This window comes from Salvia miltiorrhiza, chromosome 8 (genome assembly GCF_028751815.1).
Source record: "Salvia miltiorrhiza cultivar Shanhuang (shh) chromosome 8, IMPLAD_Smil_shh, whole genome shotgun sequence".
NCBI lineage: Eukaryota > Viridiplantae > Streptophyta > Magnoliopsida > Lamiales > Lamiaceae > Salvia > Salvia miltiorrhiza.
This window is the reverse complement of record NC_080394.1, coordinates 55,586,695-55,604,551: the sequence shown is the minus strand read 5'-3', so window position 1 is coordinate 55,604,551 and position 17,857 is coordinate 55,586,695. Positions and strand designations below refer to the sequence as shown.

Sequence of the window (17,857 nt, the reverse complement as noted above, 5' to 3'; positions counted from 1 at the left end):
TTAATCTCATAGTACTTCACATGCTAAAACATAATTTGTTTAAGTTTGTAAATTATTTATTTGCAGTATTAATTTGAGCCAAACTCAGAAATTAATTATAAAAAGTCATAATCATATTTTAGAGGAGCTAAATGTGAATGCAAAAAATTATCCGAAAAATCAGAATTTATTAAATTGGTAGGAAATTGAGAGCTACTTTAGGAAAATAACATCATAAATTATAAAGTAGAGAATGAAATGCGTTTTCCTCTGTTCAAATGCGATTACTCTTTGAACGGCTGAGATTGGCTCAAATATAACCAGATCTACTTTACCCTTCTTCCCCAGCTAGCACTTCCAATTCCCCAAATCTCCGTTTCTTCTCACAAAACCCTATCTCTCCTTCTTCAACAGCGAGCTTCCCCAATTCTTCAGCTTTTAATTTCAGTGGTCACAACTACAAAACTATCCCAAGAATGAGGTCTAACCACGCCGCCAAGTTTCTCGGTAGAATTTTGTCGAATTCTTCATCTAAATTCTCCACTTTTGCCATCACTTCTCCACATTATCAATCATTTCTTCTACCCAGTTTTCATTTTGATAATGCCAGCTGCCAAATGAGGAGACACTTCTCCGCCTATCCCAGATTCGATTTTGAATCTATACGTGAACCCAATGATGCCGTCGCTCTATTTCAGGATATGATGGGAACGGAGCCGCTTCCTTCTGTTAAGCTTTTCTCGAGATTGCTGAGTGCTGTGGTGAAGCTGAAACAATACTCTGCTGCACTTCATCTGTTCGAAAAAATGCTTCAAAGGGATGCTCCTGTAAATCACTACACGTTGAGTATTGCGATTGATTGCTATTGCCGACTCAAAAGGCCTGATTTTGGGTTTGCGATCTTAGGCAGTTTTTTCAAGCGTGGGTTCGAGCCTACCGTGGTGACCTTCAACACTCTCGTGAAAGGCCTTCTGTTTGTTGAAAGGATCCCAGAGGCAGCTAAATTGTTGGGGAAGCTGTCGGCCTACCAACTGTGCGAGCCCGACGAATATACGTATAGTACTATAATTAATGGGTTATGCAAAGCTGGAGATATTCTCCAGGCGATTGATTTGCTCTGCTCATTGGAAAAAGGAAAAGGGAGCTGCAAACCCGATGTCTATGCTTACAGTGCAGTTATTGATGGTCTATGCAAGAACGGAAAGGTGGACGAAGCTCTCCAACTCCTCTCCACTTTGGGTGATAAGGGGATTTCACCCAATGTTGTGACATATAGTTCAATAATTGAAGGGTTGTGCAAGATGAAAAGAATGGACGAGGCTCAAGACATTTTCTTGAAGATGATTGCTGATCTGGTCAGCCCAAATGTGGTGACATGTAATATCTTTGTGGATGCTTGGTGCAGAGATGGAAAGGTGGAAGAGGCCGAACATATGTTGGTATCTATGAAGGAGATTGATGTTCAACCCGATATTGTCACTTATACTGCATTGATGAATGGATATTGTATGCTAGGAAAACTGGACGAAGCTGAACGCATTTTCCAATTGGCATTGAGCTCTGGAATGAAGCCCGATGTGGTTTCTTATAACATAATGCTAGAGGCCTTATTTCGTGAAGGCAAATGCGAAGATGGCTTGAAGCTGTTCAAAGAAATGGAAGCTCTACAACTGTTTCCGAATATAAGGACTTATAGTATCTTGTTGGATGGTCTATGCAGTGCTCATCGAATCAGTGAAGCATTTTCTGTGTTGCATACCATGGAAGATAAAGGCATCGTTCCAGACATAGTAACATATAGTATCCTCATTGAGGGATTGTGCAACGACAACAAAGTCAGAGAAGCAAAAGATCTGTTCGACAAGCTTCCATCCAAAGGTTTGCAGCCTAATGTCATAACGTACAATATTCTCATTGGTGCACTTGGCAAAAGAGGGCAGATAAAGGAGGCTAAAGATCTGTTCCATGAGCTTCCATCCAAAGGTTTGCAGCGTGACGTCATAACATATACTATTCTCATTGGTGCACTTTGCAAAGAAGGGCAGATAGAGGAGGCTAAAGATCTGTTCCATGAGCTCCCATCCAAAGGTTTGCAGCCTGATGTCATAACTTATACAATCCTTATCGGTGCACTTTGTGAGGAAGGTCAGATCGAGGAGGCTAAGGATTTGATGATGCAAATGGTAAACAATGGTTGCTTGCCTAATAGTGTGACGTACAATGTTTTTGTTCAAGGTCTTCTCAAATCGAACAAGGCGCAAGATGCAATTCTGTTGTTGGAAGAGATGGTTTCAAGGGGATTCACACTTGGTGTCAACACTATTTCGATGCTGATTGAACATGTGAAAAGGGAAGGTAAAGATAGTGTTCTTTTTAATAAGGTTAAGACATTTATACCAAAAGACATATTTGATTGAAATCAGAACTCCAATTTGCCTATTTACTTCACAAGCTTACTTGCTTGTACCAAACATTTGAACTTAATGGGAGTTGAACTTGAGTAACCCAATACTCCATATTTGCTTTGTTTGTTTTTTAGTTACCAAACATTACTAAAATAAATTATAAATAAATAAGAACCTCATAGCATCCATATCTTGAATTACCTTCTGCAGATCGACCGTGCATCCAAGCTAGCTTGATTGGATACAGAATAAAAAAAAGTTCCAGATAAATAATGTTATTTCTAGGATGGCATTCATGTGAGATATTTCTAGGGTGAGATTCATCACAAAACATATAGTTTCTGAGATTAAAGCCAAGTTAATGCAATAAATCAGTACAGAAAAACTTGGAAGAAGAAGAGTGTAGGATATGAGGGCCTTCAAGTTCAAATATTTCATAAATTAAAAGGAGCCTTCATTAGATTATCTCTGTGGTCCAGAGGCTGCTAAATAAAATTATCAATTTGGTTATAAATTAGTTAGAAAATAATTTGTTTTTTAAATAGCAAAATGATGCCTGAAAATTGAGTGGCACGACAGCTCAGCATAGAGAAGAAGTAAAGCTCCTCAATTTGTAAGTCTCAGTCTGTTGGCTTCCTTTTCTGGAACCTCCAAAATCATCGGCAATGGCGGCTTAGCAGATAAAGAAAAGTTCTTCTGCGAGAGTTTGGTACAGGAGTGAGGATTCTTCAGTGGGAGATCTATCAAGGTAGTGTAAGCTGCGGTTCTTTGCTTATAATCCTGCTAATTTCGCTGAGTTCAATCTTACTTCTTCAATATCCTTTGTTTAGAATCTGCAAACGTTGATCTTTCAAGGAAGGTGTGGACTAGTCGATGCACCAGCTGAAATTTGGGAGATGTCACAACTCAGGCACGTCGTGTGCAACGAAATTCGTCTCCCTGATCCTCCTCCGAGTGACCAGGAAGATGACGCTTGTGTCTTGAGAAACTTGCAAACACTTGTGCAAGTAGTGAATTTCAGATGGACGGAGGAGGCGTGCAAGAGAATCCCAACATCAAGAAATTGCGCGTGGTTTTTGGTGATGTCTTGACAGATTACGAAGATTGCTTGTGCTTACACTATCTCCACAACCTCTGCTCTTTACAGAAGCTCGAATCACTAAACATGAGGTTCCCTTTCTGCATATCGCGATATCCAGTGGATTTGCTGAGCAAGAGGCTTGCCTTCCCCACTCGGCTAAACAAGTTGTGCTTGAGAAACTGCAGCCTCACTCGTGAAGATCTGGCAGCGATTGGTTCGTTGCAACATCTACAAGTTCTTGAGCTTGAACACAGCTCTTTCTTGGGAGGCGAGTGGAGCACTTTCAACGGTGAGTTCCCTTGTCTTAAATTCTTGAGAATCGACAGCTGTGATGTCGTGTGTTGGGCTTCAGACACCTCTGCTTTTCGAGTTCTTGAAAAGCTCGTTGCTCGAGATCTGTGGCAGTTGCAAGAGATCCCATCGGAGATGGGAGAGATAAGCACTCTCAAACTCATTCATTTACATCACTGCTCTGAATCTGCGGCCATTTCAGCATTGGAGATTAAGAAAGAGCAAGACAGCTTTGGGAATGATAGCCTTAAGATTTTTGTTGACACCTCTGGTTACAGTAATAGTTTCTGGGTATGGGTGAAAGTGGAGAGTTTACCCATCAATATTATTCGATTTAGGCCTTTTGGAAATTCAACATTTTGGATAATATTCCCTCTGTCTACGAAAGAATTTATAGGATTGAGTGGTACTCGTTTTAAGAAAAAAGTTGTTTAGCGTATTGAGAGTCGAGAAAAAGTTGTTTAGTGCATTGAGAGTGATGAAAAAGTGTTATAATGAATATTGAGAGTTGTGAAATAGTAAAAGTAAGAGATATTATAAGTGGTGGGGTATAGTCCAAAAATACTTAGAAAGTTTTTTGTTTTTTGTGGATGTCTCAAAAAGAAAAGATAGGAAGTTCTTTCTTGGACGGAAGGAGTATCACTTTAAATCTCAAACTGCTTTACTGCTTTTTACAGATTCCCATGACAACACAGTCATTTGGAGGAGGAGGAGGACGGGGAAGATAAATCCGTGAGCACTCCACATGCCTAAGTTGTGATAAGCTCCAAATTTCAATTGGTGTGCAATGACAAGTCTCGCATCAATTGTCAATGTTTGCACCTTGACTTGCAACTTCTGCATTCATTGTATGTGCAAATTGTAGCTACTTATAGTTTAGTTTCACAATGTAAGAATTATGTATATGAATTCTTGATTGAAATCAAGATCTCTGTTTTGTCTGACCTTGTAAGTTGATATGGTGATCTTTAAGTGAGATTTGAACTCGAGACCCTCCAATACCTCCTGTAGTATCTGAGGTTCTTTGTCATCATTGAAAACTGAGTATCGAAAATAATAAGCAATTAGTTTCTTGGGGAGAAAAAAAAGAAACATAGAAAAAGCATCACCTTGAAGAAGAACTGCTGCACGAAACAGTAGGAATAGGAACGAGTGATGGCAGGGATGTTAATGGGAGGGATGGAGAGAGAGATGTTACTGCTGAGCTCTATCTGTGTATTAATTGTTTTTCACTTTCCAATATTTTTTAACTGCCTCCTGTTTGGGAAGCACGAAACAGATTCTAAAGGATAAGGGCATTAATGTTCTTGTTGGAATTTTCCTTTAAGAACTTGCAACTGCCACACATCTCGTGTTCAAGAACTTGAAAAGCAGAGGTGTCTGCAACCCAACACACGACATCACAACCGTCGATTCTCAACAACTTGAGACAAGGAAACTCTCCGTTGAAAGCCCTCCCAAGAAAGAGATGGATGCAAGGGGCACTTGACGAAACTACTTTTTCGATGTTGATTGAACCTATGGTAAAGGAAGGTAGAGATAGTGTTCTATTTGATCCGTACCAAAGGACCTCTATACTAGATATGTGTTATGTTGTGTTAGAAGTTGAAGAATTATTTTACTAGACATTAACGGGAAAGAACATTTTATAGCTTATTTGTTTGTTTAATCTCTATGCTATGATAATTTTAAACGCTTGGATTTCGAAATGGGAGATCTCTCGCTCTTTGAAATGAGAAACTCATGCCTCTCCTGTTTACTGTTGCTTACATTTTTCTATTTAGTATGGCTTGGCTGTTGTTGTCCAAGTAGAATTCATTTGAGACTTAGAGCTTATATTATAAGATGCATAGTTCCATAATTCATTAATTTAATTGACATGTTGAATTTATCAGGAAAATGACAGCAAGGGCATTCAAATATGACTGTCCAGAAATTTATTAGTAATTCCTGCCAAATACAATCACTTATTCAGATCTCTTCAATTTATTAGTAATTCCTGCCAAATATGACTGGCGCTGCATGTTCAACAGATTAAAATAAAACGACTTTATTTATTTATTTATTTATGTTTAGCAGACTCCGTCAAAGTCTTGGGGGCAACTCAGAATAACCATCGTTCAGATTCATCGAATTTCAGTTACAGTCTGCTGCTTAATCGAAGGATTTGAGATGGCAGCTTATGCAGCTCTGGTTTCTTTGATGAACAATATTGAGCAGATGATGTGCCATCCTCGCCTTTCAACTGTATTCGACAAGAAACAGATTGAATCCATTGGGGAAAAGGCTGATGGCTTGCTCGACTTGATTACCAACTGTAATATTGATGGAGGTAGCAAAGAAGCATCAGATCTGGAGAGTCAAATCGCATCTGCAGCTCACGCAGCTGAAGATGTTATTGAATCACACATTGTCGATCAAATTCATGCTGGAGAGAATCCAGCATGGATGCGGTGGTGCTGGCTATGGAGAAATTCATGCTTGTGGCTATGGAGAAATCCATGCTTCTTGGATCTGCAACAAATAATTGAAGAAATGGATGGTATCATGAGAAATGGTGCTGAGCTCAAGGAGAAATGGGGAGCGAGAGAGGAGCAAGCTACACATGGTGAAATGGATGCTGTGGAGGAGAAACAACCTCTCACCACCACCAGAAAGGCTTCTCCGGTGGGACTCGAAGACGATGTGATCAACGTCATGGACAAGCTCACCATACATCAACCCAAGCAGCAAATCATCTCGATTGTTGGGATGGGCGGCACGGGTAAGACCACGCTTGCCCTAAATGTTTATGAAAATTCACTCATCAAGGAACACTTTCACATTCGTGCTTGGGCTACTGTATCTCAACAATACAGTGCACAAGAAATCTTTTCAAAACTTCTCTCTAGCATAGGGCAAAAAGGAAGTGGAGATGAATTAGGGCTAAAGTTGTATCAGACTTTATGTGGTAGAAGATATCTGATTGTATTAGATGACATATGGAGTGTCGAAGCTTGGGATGAGGTGAGGCATTACTTTCCTGATAATGGGAATGGAAGTCGGATCGTTTTAACTACTAGGTTGTCTGATGTGGCTAGTGATTGTAGCTCTAGTTCTTGCTTCACCATGAAACCTTTAAAAAAGGATCAAAGTTGGGTGTTGTTTTGCAGAAGCGCTTTCCAGCAAGAACATTGCCCTTATCCTCAACTAGAAAGTGTGGGAAATGAGATTGTTAGATTGTGCAGAGGACTACCCTTGTCAATCGTTGTGATTGGAGGATTTCTTCTCAAATCGCCTAGGACTGTAGGATTTTGGGAGGGTGTTGCCAAGAATATAAAATCAATCCCCAATTCAATAGAGAAGCAAGAGATCTTAGATGTGTTATCTTTAAGCTATAATCACTTGCCCCCTCATCTGAAACCATGTTTTCTTTATATGGGAATTTTTGAGGAGGACCGTGAGATTCGTGCATCACGAATCATCAAATTTTGGGTTGCAGAAGGATTTATCAAACCGAAGAGAGACCAAATGTTAGAAGAGATTGCAGAAGGGTACTTGAATGACTTAGTTGATAGGAATCTTGTTCTTGTTGGCAGGCATCGATATAATGGGAAGATTAGGTCTTGTCGACTTCACGATTTGATAAGAGATTTGTGCTTGAAAGTCTCTAGGAAAGACAAGTTCTTCTATTTCAACAGGGCTCTCGACAACATGACTAATGAGCGTCGCTTCATATGTCATAACTTCATCGTGAGTAATGATGTTCATGAGATGTCTGATGCTCTAAAGTCAGCGCAGCTTCTTCGTTCTCTGGTATGTAGAGGGAACAAGCTGCCACCGGTTGTGTTTAAGATGTTGAGGATTTTGAATATGATTAGCGACTGTTCTGAGGCAGTTGTAATGCAGAACTTGAACCTGCGGTTCCTTACTTTCCAACCTTTGGCTTCCCGCACCTTGGTTTGGCTTCCTTCTTCAATAGCCTTCATTTGGAACCTGCAAACATTGACAATTAATGCGAAACTTGTCGTTGCACCAATTGAAATTTGGAGCTTGTCACAACTTAGGCATGTGGAGTGCACACAGATTTATGTTCCCCATCCTCCTCCAAATGACTGTGTTGTCATGGGAAACTTACAGACATTGACAACAGCAATAAATTTGAGGTTGAGTGAGGAGGTGTGTAAGAGAATTCCCAACACCAACAAATTGCATCTAATCTACGATGATAAGTTGGAGGGCTATGAAGAATGCTTGTTCGACCATCTCCACAATCTTGGCAGCCTACATAAACTTCAGTCACTAAAGCTAGGAGTTTCCACCTTTCCTAACCAATCCTCATGCAATGCAGATCGGCTCAAGTGTGCATTTCCGGTATCTCTGAAGAAGCTGTTACTGACAAACTGCAGTCTTGTCTGGAATGATCTAACAATCATCGGTTCTTTGCCCCAATTAGAAGCTCTCGAGCTAGTTGATTCCGTCAAGGGACAGAAGTGGAGTCCGGTTAACGGGGAGTTTCTCCGCCTTAGATTCTTGAGCATTGTTGATTGGACTTGTGATCTGAGATGTTGGGATGCAGACAGCTCCCATTTCCCTGTTTTGGAGAAGCTTAGACTTGAGGGATTGTGGCACTTGGAAGAGATCCCTTTGGATATTGGGGAAATTCCGACACTTGAAGTTATTAGTGTGGATGGATGCAGTGAGTCTGCTGAAATTTCGGCGATGAAAATAAAGGAAGAAGAAGAGAGTCTGGGAAATGAGGGCCTTGAAGTTCAAATATCATCAAGGAAAGATATTGACAATCGGAAGCTTAGAGATGAAGAAGTATTGATGCACTTGGAAGAAGAGGTCCGTTTGAATATTGGGGAAATTTCGACACTTGTGGATGGATGCAGTGAGTCTGCTGACGTTTCGGCGATGAAAATAAAGGAAGAAGAAGAGAGTCTAGGAAATGAGGGCCTTCAAGTTCAAATATCATCAACGAAGGAGACACTTACCCGGCTGAGTGAAAAAATAAGGATTTCATTTCTAACATTAACTGCAGCCTGGAGATATCTTGTAAAGCCGTTAGATTATCTCTGATTGTTAGCAATTGTCGTAAAGGAAATGAAATTGTAAACTTTGTTGTGTTTGATTTCATATTTGGTATGAATGGCTTTCTTCCGCTAAGCTATCAAAATAAGTTAGCATTTCTTTCTTTCGCATAAGTTCATCAAAAATCCCTCCTTTCTTTCACACCAACATTCTCTTACAATTGTTCCCCAAAAAATCATCTCCCCACATTCCCTCCTTGAAGTTGCGGCCATTACGTTATTTCTAGAATTAGAATGGCATTTGTTAGTGAAATCAGCAGAAAAGTAACAAAGAAATCACAAAAACACAGCAATTACGTGGTTCGGTTTTTCAACCTACATCCACGGGCCAAGGAAATCGATCTACTTTTATTCACCAAGCAAACTTAGAATCACAGAGACTATAACTTTGAATCGAAAAGAAAGACACCGAAAATCAAATCTAACTCTGAAATATAATCTCTCAATCCTCTCACAATTCTTTCCTCTCTGTGTATTTTTCTTGAAGTAGTTGCAGGAGCTGAGTTGAGGAAGACGAAGACTCCCTGTTCAGTTAGTTATAACTAACTGAAAACAAAGATTAAATCCCAGCCGCACGATCTGCACCAACGGACCAGATTCGATCTGCCAACTATTCGAATTTGCAAACAAAGTCCCTCCGCTATTCAGACTTTGCAACTAAACCCCTCCGACTTCAAACAGCACTTTCGGTTCTAGCAACTTTAGTTATAAGCTTCACACGATTTATACTGAATAATAACAACAGCATTCATTTGAGATATTTCTAGGGTGAGATTCATCACAAAACATATAGTTTGTGAGATTAAAGCAAGTTGATGCAATAAATCAATACAGAAAAACTTCCACTCACAATCTTGTAGCTAAAAGATCACAACCGAACCATGGAAAGTTTAAGTTTTTTGCATTTATTTCAGTACCATAGATCTATCATAGATCTCGTAGCAGCATCCTGAGCACAAGCAACGCGAAACACAATAGAGATGAGATACTCTATGAAAATGACAACAAGCTTACAACTTGATCCACAAGCATTTCTAGCTACCATTTTAGAAGACTAGGTGATCAAGTTAATTAAAGGAGTAATAGCCGCTAAATCCATGAGAATTTTTTATTTTCTGGTATATATCATGACCCCTCAATTTGACTTCAAAATACATCAATTTATAATTGGTTCTGATTTTTCCCTCGATTTAGGAATCCGGCGAAATCGAAATTGACGTGGACGCCGGAATGCCAACGTGGCAGCCGGAATAACCACGTCGCGCACACACACACACACACTCCCCACTCTCTCTCTCACACACCCCACTTTCTCTCTCTCTTACACGTCACCACTCTCTCACAGCTTCACAACTCTCTCTCATCTCTCGGCTCCGCCGTCCTCCCCCTTGACCGCCACCACAGCTTCGGCCGGTAGCTTCGCCGGCCCAGAGCCTCCGCCTCTGCTCTCTCTCGCTCATCTCCTCCGCCTCAAACAGATCGAGCTTGAGCTTCCGCCTCTGCTTCTCTCTATCGCTTATCTCCTCTGCACCTCCGTCTCCGCCTCTCTCCCCCCCTACGCCGCCCTCCACAACCTCCAAATTCATTCCACAACACCAAATTCACAATTCTCTCAAACGGCGACGTCGAACCAGAATGGGAGGGGGGTCGAGCCCTGTTGTGAACAAGAATTCAGAGAGAGATAAGCTCTGGTGCAGGGCGTCGAATTCTCCGGAAGAGCGGCATTTCCCGTCGAACTGATGGGGGGAAATTAGGGCTCACCCTTTTGCCTCGATTGTGGGAGAGTGAGGTGCAGAGACGAGGAGGTGAGATGGGCTAAAGCAGCGGCCGTTTGCCATTCTTCAGGTTGCAGCGGCGGGATTTCGTAGGGAGAGGGGTGGCCGACGTCCGATGAGGAGCGTCGTTCTCGGCTGGGCCTGACCTCACCGGAGGAGGAACGACGGCGGCGAGATTGGAGAAGAGAGAAAGGACTGGCTTGCGATCTCTGATTTGGAAAAATCAGGGCTCGATTCTTCGTCTTTGTGTACGGGAAAGAGAGAGGAGGGGGCAGCGCTGTGCTTGGCGGCATGGACCAGTCGCCGGAGGAAGGGCGTTGGTCTAGTCGGCGACGGAGACGGTCGAAAAACGGTGGTGGCGCCGGGGTGGAGAAGGAGGAGGGTTTGCGCAGGGGGTGGGGGAAGGGGAGGGGGTGACGTGGCTAGATTAGGGGATATAATTAATAATTTTATTCTTAATTAAATATAAACTAATTTTAATTAATAATGAAACGACGTCGTTTTGTCTAAGTACTTGCCACGTCAGTTTTGATTTCGCCGGAGTCCTTCGCCGTGGGAAAAATCAGACAAATTAAAAATTGGTGTATTTAGCCGCCAAAATTAGGGGTCGTGATATATACCAGAAAATAAAACTTTATGATGTATTTTAGCGACTATTGACCAAAATGACAAATTAGATCTTATTTTTTATTTTATAGAAAATAAGGAAATTAAAAATGATACTCCCTTCGTTCTATTAGAATTGACACACTTGTCTTTTTTATTTGTCCCACTAGAATTGACATTTTGCTAAAATGGTATGTGGTCCCTACATTCTCTACACACATAAAATAAATGGACCCTACTTACTTTACACTATTAACCATTTATTCTTAATCTTCGTGTCCAACTCAAAAGTGTGAATTCTAGTGGGACGGAGGGAGTATTTATTTAAAAGGATGATTCAGTATCAAATAAAGAGATTGTGGAGCACATAATATATTCGGTTTTTTTAGTAAAGGAAAAGAAACTTTTTTTTTTTTGAAAGAAAAGGAAAAGAAACTTTAATAATGACATAGAAAAGAACTTTAATAATGCGGCTGTGGAATCCAGGCAGGAACTTTAATAATGAGATTGTTGTGGATCACAGCTAATGGAAAATAAAACGACTTGATTACTTATTTCTTAGCAGATTACATCAATCGTCGTTCAGATTCCTCAAATTTCAACAAAATTCAACTTTGATTTGAGATGGCAGCTTATGCAGCTCTGGTTTCTGTGATGAACATCATTGAGCAGATGATGAGCCATCCTTGCCTTTCAACTGTATTCGACAAGAAACAGATTATATCCCTTGGGGAAAAGGTTGATGCCTTGCTCGACTTGATAACCAACCCTACTATTGATGGAGGTAGCAAAGAAGCATCAGATCTGGAGAAACAAATCGCATCTGCAGCTCACGCAGCTGAAGATGTGATTGAATCACACATTGTCGATCAAATTCATGCTGAGAAGAAGCAAGCACGGACCAACTTCATGCTGCGGCGCTGGCAAGGGAGAAATCGACCCAGTCATAAATGCTCGTTGTCGGATCTGCAACAAATAATTGAAGAAATGGATGGTATCATGAGAAAGGGTGCTGAGCTCAAGGAGAAATGGCTAGCGAGAGAGGAGCAAGCTACACATGGTGACATGGATGTTGTGGAGGAGAAACAACCTCTCACCACCACCACCGGAAAGGCTTCTCCGGTGGGACTCGAAGACGACGTGATCCACATCATGGACAAGCTCACCATACATCAACCCAAGCAGCAAATCATCTCGATTGTTGGGATGGGCGGCACGGGTAAGACCACGCTTGCTCTAAATGTTTATGAAAATTCATTCATCAAGGAACACTTTCACATTCGTGCTTGGGCAACTGTATCTCAACAATACAGTGCAAAAGAAATCTTTTCAAAACTTCTCTCTAGCATAGGGCAAAGTGGAAGTGAAAATGATTTAGGGCTAAAGTTGCATCAGACTTTATGTGGTAGAAGATATCTGATTGTATTAGATGACATATGGAGTGTCGAAGCTTGGGATGAGGTGAGGCGTTACTTTCCTGATAATGGGAATGGAAGTCGGATCGTTTTAACTACTAGGTTGTCGGATGTGGCTAGTGATTGTGGCTCTACTTCTTGCATCACCATGAAACCTTTAAAAAAGGATCAAAGTTGGGTGTTGTTTTGCAGAAACGCTTTCCAGCAAGAACATTGCCCTTATCCTCAACTAGAAAGTGTGGGAAATGAGATTGTTAGATTGTGCAGAGGACTACCCTTGTCAATTGTTGTGATTGGAGGGTTTCTTCTCAAATCACCTAAGACAGTAGGATTCTGGGAGGATGTTGCCAAGAATATAAAATCAATCCCCACTTCAACAGAAAAGCAAGAGATCTTAGATGTGTTATCTCTAAGCTATAGTCACTTGCCCCCCCATATGAAACCATGTTTTCTTTACATGGGGATTTTCCGGGAGGACCGTGAGATTCGTGCATCACGAATCATCAAACTTTGGGTTGCTGAAGGATTTATCAAACCGAAGAGAGCTCAAATGTTAGAAGAGATTGCAGAGGGGTACTTGAATGACTTAGTTGACAGGAATCTTGTTCTTGTTGGCAGACATCGATCTAATGGGAAGATTAGGTCTTGTCGACTTCACGATCTGATAAGAGATCTGTGCTTGAAAGTATCTGAGAAAGACAAGTTCTTCTATGCCAAGAGGGCACTCGACAACATGACTAAGGAGCGTCGCTTCATATGTCATGACTTCATCAAGAGTGATGATGTTCCTGAGATGTCTGATGCTCTGAAATCAGCACAGCTTCTTCGTTCTCTAGTATGCAGAGGGTTCAAGCTGCCGGTTGTGTTCAAGTTATTGAGAGTTTTGACTGTGGTTAGCGACTGTTCCGCGGAAGATGTAATGCAGAACTTGAACCTGCGGTGCCTTACTTTCCGACCTTCGTACTCCTCCTTGGTTTGGCTTCCTTCTTCAATATCCTTCATTTGGAACCTGCAAACATTGACAATTAATGCGAAACTTGTCGTTGCACCAATTGAAATTTGGAGCTTGTCACAACTTAGGCATGTGGACTGCACACAGATTTATCTTCCGCGTCCTCCTCCTCCTCCAAATGACTGTGTTGTCATGGGAAACTTACAGACACTGATAAAAACAGTAAATTTGAGGTTGAGTGAGGAGGTGTGTAAGAGAATTCCCAACACCAACAAATTGCATCTAATCTACAATGATAAGTTGGAGGGCTATGAAGAATGCTTGTTCGACCATCTCCACAATCTTGGCAGCCTACATAAACTTCAATCACTAAAGCTAGTAGTTTCCACCTTTCCTAACTCATGCAATGCAGATCAGCTCAAGTGTGCATTTCCGGTATCTCTGAAGAAGCTGTCACTGAAAAACTGCAGTCTTGTCTGGAATGATCTGACAATCATCGGTTCTTTGCCCCATTTATAAGCTCTCAAGCTAGATGATTCCGTCAAGGGACAGATGTGGAGTCCGGTTAACGGGGAGTTTCTCCGCCTTAGATTCTTGAGCATTATCAATTGTGATCTGAGATGTTGGGATGCAGACAGCTCCCATTTCCCAGTTTTGAAGAAACTTAGACTTGAAAGATTGAAGCACTTGGAAGCGATCCCTTTGGATATTGGAGAAATTCCGACGCTTGAAATGATCAGCGTGGTTAGATGCAGCGAGTCTGCTGAGATTTCGGCGATGAAAATAAAGGAAGAACAAGAGAGTCTAGGAAATGAGGGCCTTCAATTCCAAATATCATCAAGGAAACATATCCCGAAGACACGTACCGCCGCCAAGAGAGACTATGAAGAACAACAAATGACATCAACAGAAATATTAAGGCGCTGGACTGAGGCAGCCAAGATGGTTATTTACAAAACGTCGTCAGGGTCAACAGATTATCTCGACGATTGATAGCAGGAAATGAAACTGTAAATTTTGCTGTGTGTTTGATTTTATATTTGGTATCAACGGCCTTCTTCCGCCAAGCAGAAGCTAATCAAAAAAAGTTATATTTCTTTATTGAGGTAGTCTCCTGGACACTCGGGTTGCACCATACTCGGATCCTAGCCCGTTTTTTCTTGGAATGACACTAACACTAGCTAACACTATTTTGTTTTACAAATGATACTATCATGTTATATAAATAACATTATCTCGAAATGACACTAACACAATATTGAAATGATAATAACACTATATCGAAATGACACTAATACTTGGCATCCGAACAGGATAATCTAGTTGGGTTAGGATCCGGGCAGGGTACAACGCAGATGTGCCGAAGGTTTTATGTTCTTTCTTTCGCAACATTCTCCCACACTTGTTCCCCAAAAAATCATTATCTCCGATATTCCCACCTTGAAGTTGCGTCCATTACGTTCTTCTTCGAAAGCAACATAAACGCAAGTGTTTCCATGGTTGGGGGAACGAGAAGAACGACGGACACTAAAAATCTGATTTTAAATGGCTATATATTACTAAAATAAAGTATAAACAAATAAAAACATGATAGCATCCATATCTTTTAGCTTGCAAGATTGGATACAGAATGAAAACAATTTTCCAGGTGAATAATGTTATTTCTAGGATGGCAGATATTTCTAGAGTGAGATTCATCACAAAACATATAGTTTGCGAGATTAAAGCAAGTTAATGCAATAAATCAATACAGAAAAACTTCCACTCACAATCTTGTAGCTGAAAGATCACAACCGAGCCATGGAAATTAGAAGTTTTTTGCATTTATTTCAGTACCAGCAATAGAGTTGGAACAAGTTGCTAGAGCAAAAATATCAAACTGGCACACACTCTAAGTTGCCTTCTTACGGGCTTCCTCTCGCCTAACTGCTCTATCATAGATCTCGTAGCAGCATCCTGAGCAAAAGCAAACACAAGAGAAGTGAGATACTCTGCTAAAGGACAACAAGCTAGATTACCCTAACAGTCACAGTTTACAATTTGATCTTTATCATGTAAATCTTTTCAACAATCAGATCCACAAAACAATGATGATATACGAAATCGGATTAGAACTCAAAGGTTCTCACAACATGAAACCAACTTAAGAGTTAAGTTTTTCAACCAATGTCACATTTTCAAGTAATCTAGGCTGCAATCACAAGCATTTTAGAAGACTTGGTGATCAAGTTAATTCAAATGTAAAATTCCTCGTGTATCATACGGAATCATCAGGATGGTTAATGACGAAACACTTCAGATTCAAGATTCAACTGCTTTATAAAAGATAAAGTAATTAAACAGTCTATAACTAGCATATTAGACAAATAATAAAGTGCTTTTAGGAGAAAACCAAACAACAAGAGGTATAGCAGCCTAAGGAACAGATATACTGGAAATCGGGCATTTGCATTAAAGGATAAACATACCGGCTACAACTACAACAGTAAGAACATCTCCTACAACTCTGAGTCGTCGTACTCCATGCTTATGTGATTTGAAGCGTCTTAGAGAAGAGTCCTCCGCCAAGAGCTGAAAAACAATTGAACCATTCAAGATATGGTGAACACCCAAAGATAAAACTGAAAACATGGGACAAAAGCACAAACAATGCACGGTGAAATATAAAATAGCCAGGAAAAAGATGCTATTGTTCAAATCTTTGTGGAATCTTATCAACACCATTACATTCCACAATACAAGCAATGTAACATAGATCCAGTTCCTCTTGTATAATTTTACAGGCAAAAATGCACGGAAAGAAAGAAACAAGTGATCAATGAAACATGGAGGCTGCATATCACAAAGTGATAGGAACCCAAGGCAGCAAAACATTGCATCAGAGATTCAAGAAAGAACTTTGGAGGGTCAAATGGAAAAAATCAAGACCATCAAAGTTTGTTTCTTCTGGAAGAAAGAGGCAATCATTAGATATGCCGATTGCCCTTAAAAATGCAGCCGTCGGCCAACTCTACTGAGAAAAATAGCTCAAGAAGAAAAGTAAAATCATAAAATTATGTTGCTTCCTTCTGATAGATTAAGCTCTTGACAAGCATTTGCACACCCTAGTCGCTTCAAACTTCATGTTAAGTTGTTAACAACATAAAATGCTATCAATTTGTGTGGGACAATTCCATATGTATCCATACATCTAAAGACCAGTTTGATAGCTTCTAGCAAATTTCCTTTTCTTTTCGATGGAGGATGTATCATTTCCAAAGAACTCTAATCGAAGCACGGAAGCTAGCTACCATAACAACAGCATTGATGAAACATAACACTGCTGTAATCCTTGTCATTAAGAACCAGAATCACCAAAAGTAGAAGAACAAAAACAAAGAAAATCCTTTTCTAATTTAAAATTATCAATTCAAATTCAAATCCTATGTATCATTACCATTATTCAATACTTGAGCTTGAACTTCCAACTATGATCGATATGAGACAATATTCAGTTGATTCGTCACAAATGAAACATATAATATTGCACAAAACGAAAACATTTTCCACAAAACCAAAAGCTCAAACTCTTTATTTCGGGTCAAAAATCCACAATCAACCATAAAAATCATATCCATTACCCACATATGCATTCAGATCCAATTTATATATCCAAACTAAATACGATCGGACAAGAAGAAAAAAAAATACAATATCAAATGAAAGAATAAAAATCACTCACAGCCTTCTCGCGCGGCCCCGGCTCCACATGAAACCCACGCCTTGAGAGCGCCAGCGCATCATTGGATTTCTGTACATATTTTCACATTAAACCCATCAAATTTTACAGCGTGTTTCCACATATAAACACCACGATGAAAAGGGGGGAAAATTAAACCTAATCGAAACGAGATATGCTCATACACGTACCAGGGAATTGAAGCGGAGCGCGGAGAGAGCGGTTTTGTTGAGTAAAAACGCCATGGTTTTCCTTTCTTTTTCTCTCGAAGAAATCAGATTAAGCTCAGAAAGAAGTGGCAGGTTGATGAGATTTGGGGCACAGTAGTTTGATACTTTGATGTGAGTAGCGCTTCTTGTTTCTATTTCCGAAAATAGCCCAATTTTTTCTGTATTCTCACTTTTGACCCATTTTTCTTTTTCTTTTTTTTTTAGGGAAAAGTGTGTTAAATTCCCAATTCCACTTAAAAAAAAAAAACCAAAAAAACAAAAAAACAAAAAACATAACATAATCCCAACTTTGATTGATTATTAGGGATGTCAATTTAATTCGAAATTGATGTG

The 17,857-nt window shown here is 40.2% G+C and overlaps 4 protein-coding genes across 5 annotated transcripts; 3 read left to right on the top strand and 1 right to left on the bottom strand.

Annotated features, from left to right (window-relative positions):
• Positions 1 to 318: 318 nt before the first annotated feature.
• On the top strand, positions 319 to 4,579 carry LOC130999326 (putative pentatricopeptide repeat-containing protein At1g12700, mitochondrial). Of its 2 annotated transcripts, XR_009093471.1 has the most exons (3): positions 319 to 2,334; positions 2,964 to 3,132; positions 3,215 to 4,579. XR_009093471.1 is itself a non-coding variant. In XM_057924841.1 (1 exon), the coding sequence occupies exon 1, from the start codon at positions 456 to 458 to the stop codon at positions 2,394 to 2,396; it is 1,941 nt and encodes a 646-aa protein (XP_057780824.1). In that variant the 5' UTR covers positions 320 to 455; the 3' UTR covers positions 2,397 to 2,483. The 2 variants fall into 2 exon arrangements, 1 of the variants encoding a protein (XP_057780824.1); XM_057924841.1 differs by lacking the exons at positions 2,964 to 3,132; positions 3,215 to 4,579 and having other exon boundaries at positions 320 to 2,483.
• Positions 4,580 to 5,928: 1,349 nt separating this feature from the next.
• On the top strand, positions 5,929 to 8,817 carry LOC130998732 (putative late blight resistance protein homolog R1A-10). Its single transcript, XM_057924141.1, has one exon. It carries the CDS (start codon positions 5,929 to 5,931, stop codon positions 8,815 to 8,817), a length of 2,889 nt encoding a protein of 962 aa, XP_057780124.1.
• A 3,016-nt stretch (positions 8,818 to 11,833) lies between these two features.
• On the top strand, positions 11,834 to 14,095 carry LOC130998731 (putative late blight resistance protein homolog R1B-17). Its single transcript, XM_057924140.1, has one exon. It carries the CDS (start codon positions 11,834 to 11,836, stop codon positions 14,093 to 14,095), a length of 2,262 nt encoding a protein of 753 aa, XP_057780123.1.
• Positions 14,096 to 15,200: 1,105 nt separating this feature from the next.
• LOC130999388 (succinate dehydrogenase subunit 7A, mitochondrial-like) lies at positions 15,201 to 17,690 on the bottom strand. The gene is made up of 4 exons (XM_057924923.1): positions 17,486 to 17,690; positions 17,298 to 17,366; positions 16,045 to 16,147; positions 15,201 to 15,532 (listed from the first exon to the last, which is right to left on the bottom strand). The coding sequence occupies exons 1-4, from the start codon at positions 17,537 to 17,539 to the stop codon at positions 15,468 to 15,470; spliced, it is 291 nt and encodes a 96-aa protein (XP_057780906.1). The 5' UTR covers positions 17,540 to 17,690; the 3' UTR covers positions 15,201 to 15,467.
• Between the last annotated feature and the right edge of the window lie 167 nt (positions 17,691 to 17,857).